Source organism: Triturus cristatus, chromosome 1_2, assembly GCF_964204655.1.
Source record: "Triturus cristatus chromosome 1_2, aTriCri1.1, whole genome shotgun sequence".
Classification (NCBI taxonomy): Eukaryota; Metazoa; Chordata; class Amphibia; order Caudata; family Salamandridae; genus Triturus; species Triturus cristatus.
Genome location: NC_140580.1, coordinates 353176318 through 353184230, shown reverse-complemented (window position 1 = coordinate 353184230; position 7913 = coordinate 353176318). Strand labels below are relative to the sequence as shown.

General features: G+C 45.6%; 1 protein-coding gene across 1 annotated transcript; it reads left to right on the top strand.

Annotated features, from left to right (window-relative positions):
• Positions 1–1168: 1168 nt before the first annotated feature.
• Positions 1169–4280, top strand: LOC146867327 (transcription factor HES-5-like). The gene is made up of 3 exons (XM_085614928.1): positions 1169–1272; positions 1544–1724; positions 2066–4280. Exons 1-3 carry the CDS (start codon positions 1210–1212, stop codon positions 2284–2286), a joined length of 465 nt encoding a protein of 154 aa, XP_085471054.1. The 5' UTR covers positions 1169–1209; the 3' UTR covers positions 2287–4280.
• The last annotated feature ends 3633 nt before the right edge of the window (positions 4281–7913 follow it).

The window sequence follows — 7913 nt, the reverse complement described above, 5'->3', positions numbered from 1 at the left end:
GGCCTCCGGCTCCAGGGAATCCGACCCTCCCCTGGGTTAATCTGCAGCCGCCATCTGGGGAGCAGCCTGTGGCAGCGGTGGGACCTCAAGTGCCGGACCTGTCAGGACCCGAGAACTGGGCCAGTTTATTACTGGAGGGGCTGCCACAGGGGTCCTATGATGCCACACTGGGCTTTAAACAACCACAAACACACCCACGGGGCTCAATATATCACAAATGAAAATTTTAAATGCAGAATCCCGTGGGTAAATCTTCAAATACTTAGGCAAAGCGAAGCCGGGTGCGGAGGGCCTCTTAATGCAAAATTAGAAATTGAGACTTTACACAACGATGTGTTTACACATTAGTATCACACCTGGGGTGCACGTGAGGCTTTGTAGCAAAAGAACCAGGGCACGTGGAGATGGAAACCCAGGCTGAAGACCCACAATATATCAATCACAGTATTTTACCAACACTAGAAGAAGTGCCTGGCATGGACTGGACGAGAAGTTTCTACAGTACTTCAACAAACAATTCACCATATCGGGGCAGAGCTTTACCTACCTGCCTGAATCTAGTGCTGCGGCCAGTGTGGGCGCTTTCAGCACTGGACAGTTCCACGCCGGTGCTGGTGCAGTGCGGGTGGTACACAAGTTTATTTCACCTCACCATCATGTACGCGAAACACTGAACTTTCACTGAACGCAGCATTCTTTTACTTTTACTAGTGACTGGTGGTAAATATTTTACAAAGCAAGGAAGACGTAATTGTGGGTGCTCTCCATAGCGCACCTCGACAGAATTGAGTAAAAATATATTTTCACTAAAACGATAGACATTAACGTGTTGAGTCATGGGCCCGTTTATTCAATCCTTCTCAGCGCAGCGGCCACACCCGCCTGTATTTAGTATTATTGACACTGCTTAGCTCGTGGCAGATGTCAGCATTCAGATCACTTTAATGGGCAGCTCTTTCCCACACTCTGATCCTTTGTATCCGGCCCCTGATGTCCCCCACCCCTCCCGCCCTGTAATGTGCCACACTTCCATTGTCCCTGCTGCTCTCTGATTGGCTGCTGAGTGTGGGAACCTCTCTCCAGCCCCAGACCCACACATTACCCTGCAGGCGGAGGGGGATAAATAGGGCAGGAGGGCGCGAGCTCTTCAGACACCGATCACTGTGGGTTCACTGCAGACACCCCGCTCTTCATCCCACACCGGGCAAGATGGCGCCTTTCAGCACCGAGAGGAAATATGAAGAGGAGCGCGAGGACAGACACATTAGAAAGGTAAGGGTCAGGAAAATAATTTTTAAGCTATACTTATTCATAATTTTCATATAGACGTAATACCGGGTTTAAATGTGCCTATTACACTTTATACAGTACTTCAGCGCGGGAGTTGGTTATTATTTTGTAAACGTTTCCTTAGCTCTATATTAGCACTGTTTAGTTGAACTGCTGTATCATAAAGTTATACATATAAACGCTGCTATTGCCTTTTAAACACGTTCCCAAATTTTTTCCTATAAAATAACAAATCCACATGTCTTTTCTGCAGCTGAGGAAGCCAGCGGTGGAGAAGCTGAGGAGAGATCGCATCAACAGCAGCATCGAGCAGCTGAGGATGTTACTGCAGAGAGAGTTTGAGGAACACGAACTTCCGCCCAAAGCAGACAAAGCGGATATCCTGGAAATGGCCGTGACGTACCTGGCCCGGCGCGTGCAGACACCGGCACCAGGTGAGAGGCAGTACTTTGAAGGGTTAAAACTTCATCGGGTGTTCTCTGCAGTTTTGTGTTTGTCTGCGCGTGGGGGTGGCTAGGGTTAGACAGTGCAGAGACGTAACTGGTAATAGTCGCATCGAGATGGTACTCGGGGAAAGCTTATTATAACTTTTAAATATGTCAATTTCCAGCGCCATTTAACTTAAACGCGTGTTTTAAGAGTATCAGAACTACATGTAAACCAATTGCAGCAACCAGAGGAAAGCAATCTAGAGAGCTTGAATTGATTTTTTTTATTTGTGTTCACTGCCTGGGGTGAATCTGTCCAAATATTAACCCCTCGTCTCTCCCTGCAGCCGCGGCCTCCAGTGAAGGTTACTCCAGGTGCCTCCAGGACTCGCTGCACTTCCTCTCCCTCCACGGAGCCCCCACAGAGACCCGGATGAAGCTGCTGCGGGCCCTCCATAGACCTGCGGTTCCAGCAGAGGCGGTGTGTCCTTCTCGGCCTCCGTCCTGTCCCAGCAGCACTAAAGAGCCGGCCCAGGACATCCCCAGAGCCCCGTGGAGACCCTGGTAATGCGGAGAGCGCAGCCAGGACTTTTCTTCGGACTTCTTTCGAGGCCTCGGTCCCCTCTGAGGGAGAATATTCATTCTCGTGTATGGAGCGCGCCCTGCTGTGCAGGGGGAGTTTACTGCACTTCAACTAGCAGAGTGACAAGGGAGTGTATATCCTCATAGGATGGACAGAATGTGAATATTATGTCCTCCTGAGGAGGACAGTATGTGACTGTATATCCTCACAGGATGGGCAAAGTGAATATTTTATGCTCACAGGATCGACAGTGAGTGAACATTCATCCCCACAGAAGGGACAGTGTGAATATTATATCCTCATAGGATAGACAGTCTGTATATTATACCCTTGCAGGAGGGACAGTGTGTGAATGTGATATCTTCATGTTATGACCAATATGTGACTATTATACCCTCATAGGATGAAGAGTGTGACAATGCTATTTGCGCATAAAACAGCGTGTGAGTATTATATCAACACAGCAGGGTGGGCAGTGGATCGATTACATCCTTACAGGATGGACAATGAGTAAATATATCCATTTAGGATGGACAGTGCTTGAATGTTTAATCCACACACACGATGGACAGTGTGAATATTATATCCCTGTAGGATGGACAGTGTATGAATTTTATATCCCCGCAGGATGGGCAGTGCAGCTATTACATCCTTAGAGGATGGACAGTGTGAATTTTACATCCGTTTAGGGTAAACGCTGGATGAATACTGTGTTGATTTCACAGTATATATTGTATGAACATAGATTTGTTGAGCACTGGATCTAGGTGTAAGCATCTATAATGTAATACATTAACGAAGAGAATGAACTAAAGCAATTAATAGGACGTGCCTTCAGTTTCAGAAGGTTTTAAACTGTTTCTTTACAAGAAATTCATACGTCATGTAGAGTTCTTGCCTACAATAGGACCTACTTTTGTGAATTTTGATGCATATTTTGGAACATATTATTTTCATTCCTGAATTCTAGCGGTGCCCTGAGAATTTTCCAATTTTACTTCATTTTAAGAAGTTGATTGACGTACAAATATGTTATTATCCCGAAAGGATGGATATCGTGCACCTGTGATTCTGCAGATGAATGTGTCTGTGAGAATAATAGATGTGCTGTAATATGAGGGGTTCAGATTAGAGCCTTGTGCACACTCAGTGTGTGTTTACCTTCTGTGTTTCTATGAAGTTACAAATTACGTAATTATCACTCATTGGCTGAAGTGAGTGATGAGGGGCTCTTAGCCTCCTTTGTATCAATTTTGATATGTAGTATTTTCTATTGAAAATGTGTCATAAAGTGCTGTGTAGACAAAGTGTTTCTGTACTTTCAGAAATTCTGGATTGTCTCTGAAAATTGAATGGGATGTATTTTATACATTCCCCAAGAGGCACATTAAATGCCTTTTAACTATTAGTGAGGATATATCTGTATTTTCAATTGGAAATTCATGAGTTAAAAGCCCTGCCTTCTGTGAAGGTAAAGTGTGTTTCTCTTCTTTGAGAGGTTTGTGTATTATCCTTGCAAAGTGTATGTGACGATGTGCACACATATTGTGTATTCTCCAAAGTGTAACATTCATTGTTGGTGAATGAAAAGGAGAAACAGCTATCGTTAGTGCCAAGTCTTCATTTTAGAAGCAGTCTTGGCGCTATTTGTGTGAGTTACACAATGCAGTGTTTCTCTTTTATAAAGAGATTCTATGTAGTGAACTCCCTGCCATGGATTTGTATCTCAGTGACTGAGTATGTACTCCTTCCGGGTCTTCTACAATATTTGTAGGGCTGTGATTATCAGTGGGAACTCATTCAGTTACAGAATGAAGCCCAGGATTTAGGTCCTGTGACGAAGACATTCACTCTATTAGATGTAAGAATGTCTTGTGTTATCCTCTAGTCTCAGCTGTGACATTTCTGTGACATTGTGTATCTGTCACGTGATTATTCACTGTTGCAACCTATTGACCGGTGAACACGATTAAATAAAGATGCAGATCTGAATAAAATGAAATGTTCTCTGTTTTCCTTTCGAAGGCTGAATTTTGCTCTGAATAAATATGTTCCCCTCGTGGACTGCAAGGGGTGGGGACACTGTCAGCCATTTCTATTAACCGCAATTCGAACTGAAACAGTGACTTTGCAGCTGGCACAGGAACTGTCGAAAGGTGTGCCAATTGTGTTATTTCTGTCGGAATTATAAACAAGAATAATAAACTAAAGTTTTAGAGAGTAATCACTGGCGTCCAGATTACCATGGGGTCTAAACAGAGCACTCTGTAGTCAATATTTAAAATCTGTCCTTCTGTTAGGGGCAGAGCTGCCTGGGACATTACACCTGACGGCATGTGCAGGTGTGCTTCTAGGCACTAGAATGAAAGAGGGAGACATGTCACGTAAATAGATCTCTATGACAAAATGTGAAATATGGCTTCACTCACTCGGTAGAGAGGGCGGGCTTAGACTTGTAGGTGTATAATGTGATAGAGAGAAAGTGTGTTTGACACAATCTGGGAGGTCTCACACATACCTGCTCCTTTCTGTGCTACTCTGAACCCAGCTTTAAACACCATTAAGTTCTGGCACCAGAGGAGGAGGGGCAGTGAGGATGAACAGAGCTGCCAGAAGTGTGGGTGGCACATTATATACTGACCATGAAGAGTTTGTCATAGGCAGTGGGCCCAGCGATATAGTGTCGCAGCCATCTAGGAATAGGGACACAAAAACGACATTTTACAACAACAACAAAATCTGAGGTGTTTATTTCAGGGAATACTCACGTTAAATATAAAGCAGAACCACCATCAATGAAAACATACTTAGGAACAGTTAACAAAGGTATATATTACATGGTACAATCGAAAGGTAACCATTTCCCCAATTCGGTGCCCCATTGTCATGTGTCATTATCTAACCGCTCAACCCACATGCGTTCAAAGAAAAAATACGTTTCCTTTTGTCGTAAGTGATCCGATGCCCTTAGGTATCAATTCCCCATGTAGATGGTTACAGGCAACCATTCCTGGTCGGCTTGGCTTACCCTTGCCAACTACTCATATTCATCTCCAGAACTGCGTGAACAGAAACTGCCAGCAGCCCCATGCCCGAGTTGCATTACCAGAGCCGTGTGACTACAAAGTGCCAGCAGCCCCGTGGGTGAGGTGCATCATCAGAGCTGTGTGAATATAAAGTGCCGGCAGCCCCGTGGGTGAGGTGAATCACGAGAGCTGTGTCAAGTTAGATGGCTGGCGGCCCTGGGATGCAGGTACTTCATAAGAGCTGTGTGAATAAAAAGTGCTGGCAGCCCCATGCCCGAGATGCATCATCAAAGCAATGTGAATACAAAGTGCCGGCAGCTTTGTGCCTGAGGTGCATCGTCAGTGCTGAGAGAAAGGAAACTGCAGACAGTCCCATGGGTGAGGTGCATCGTCAGAGCTGTGTGAATACAAAGTGCCGGCAGCCCTGTGCCTGAGGTGCATCACCAGAACTGTGACAATACAAAGTCTTGGCAGCCCCGTGCCCGAGGTGCATCGTCAGAGCAGTGTGAATACAAAGTGCCGGCAGCCCTGTGCCTGAGGTGCATCACCAGAACTGTGACAATACAAAGTGTTGGCAGCCCAGTGCCCGAGGTGCATCATCAGAGCTGTGTGAATACAATGTGCTGGTAGCCCCGTGGGTGAGGTGCATCGTCAGAGCTGTGTGAATACAGAGTGCCGGCGGCCCGTGCCTGAGGTGCATCACCATCGCTGTGTGAATACAAAGTGCCGGTAGCTCTGTGCCCGAGGTGCATCATCAGACCTGTGTGAATACAAAAGTTCCTGCAGCCCCGTGGGTGAGGTGCATCGTCAGAGCTGTGTGAATACAAAGTGCCGGCAGCGCCATGGGTGAGCTGCATCGTCAGATCAGTGTGAATACAAAGCCCTGGCAGCCCCGTGGGTGAGGTGCATCATCAGAGCTGTGTGAATACAAAGTGTCAGCAGCCCCGTGCCTGAGGAGCATCACCAGCGCTGTGTGAATACAAAGTGCCGGCAGCCCTGTGCCTGAGGTGCATCACAAGAGCTGTGTCAAGGTAGATGACTGGCGGCCCTGGGCTGCAGGTACTTCATCAGAGCTGGGCGAATGCAGAGTGCTGGCAGCGCTATAATGAGGTTTTGAAAGTAGACTTATACCCGGCCTGTGACTGAGGAGCATCATCAGCTGGTGTGAATCTAGAGTGCTGCCAGCCCAGTGACTGAGGAGCATCATCAGCTGGTGTGAATCTACAGTGCTGTCAGCCCAGTGACTGAGGAGCATCATCAGAGCTGGTGTGAATCTACAGTGCTGTCAGCCCAGTGACTGAGGAGCATCATCAGCTGGTGTGAATCTACAGTGCTGTCAGCCAAGTGACTGAGGAACATCATCAGCTGGTGTGAATCTACAGTTCTGTCAGCCCAGTGACTGAGGAGCATCATCAGAGCTGGTGTAATTGTGTACACTGCCGCAGATCACCGACCGGGCACCCGCAGGGCTGCTGTGGAGATGGAACGGTGGCAGAGTTGGGACTCAGGAGCCTCATCAGAGGAGCTAATAATAAGTGGGCTTCAGGGACACAATTAGACCCAAAATTGGGGGGGTAACATGTCAACTCTTGGGGGCCAGGCTACCACTTCACAATGAGGCAGAGCTATCATAAGAAACAATTCAAGAAAATAAAGTGCTAAACTGCACATTTTAAACAAATTGGTCAAATCTTATAGATAACAATAAACATATTGTAGTGGATTTGAAAATGTTTATATTCTTCTAAAAAAAGATCTTTAAAAAGGGCAATGAGTGATTTGAGCACTAAAAAGCAGTTTTCATAGATTTCAATACAAAACACTTAAGAATCAGTTTTATCCAGGTTATTTAAAGGCATTGGCTCTTTCTGTGCAAGATCTTCTGAAAACGCCTTCTGCGAAATGACAGTTAGTTCACGAAGTATTTTTCATTCAATCCTCAGAAAGATCCCCCTGTTGGACTGTTACCCAAAGGAATATTTTCAGTAATGTTGCAACGTATGCTCATCTGAGGCCACACATGTACAAGTATCAGAAAATTGAGTTTACTGGGTTGAGGCACCTGATTTCAGGATCTGTGAGTGGCCAGTCTCAGGTTTTATTCCTACTAAATTTTCAATTTGCCTGGGATTGAATAAGTGACTGACAATCAGATGGCAATATTAACCCTGGAAACTGCACTATTCTAAATTACAAGAAAATAGTAGTTGTAGCACTCCACGTTGAGCTGGTTTCATATGAGATGAAGGAGATACAGCCACCAGGACTAAAGAAAAGGCAAAAGAGGTTGTGCATTGAAATAACTTTGCAACAAATGGTGTTCTTGCATGCAAAGGATGCAAATATTCCTTCAAGATTCAAACACATATAATGTGTGACTGATGGGCAATGCTCTTAAATAAAAAGTCCCTCCAACAAAAATCATGCTTCTTCATAGAATATGTTATAATAAAAATAACCATGCTTTTAATTTAGTTCTGAATCCTGCAGCACATTATGGGCCTCGTTAGATGTCCGTCAGACTCACGTCCGCCCGACACCGACGCGGACTCGGGACCAACTTACCTCCAGTCAGTGGTCCAGTCA

Excerpts from the sequence above, each read along its gene's own strand:
- LOC146867327 (XM_085614928.1), top strand. The coding sequence starts at position 1,210 with ATGGCGCCTTTCAGCACCGAGAGGAAATATGAAGAGGAGCGCGAGGAC. Across the intron at positions 1,273-1,543 it reads AGGACAGACACATTAGAAAG|CTGAGGAAGCCAGCGGTGGA; the intron begins GTAAGGGTCAGG and ends TCTTTTCTGCAG. Across the intron at positions 1,725-2,065 it reads CGTGCAGACACCGGCACCAG|CCGCGGCCTCCAGTGAAGGT; the intron begins GTGAGAGGCAGT and ends CTCTCCCTGCAG.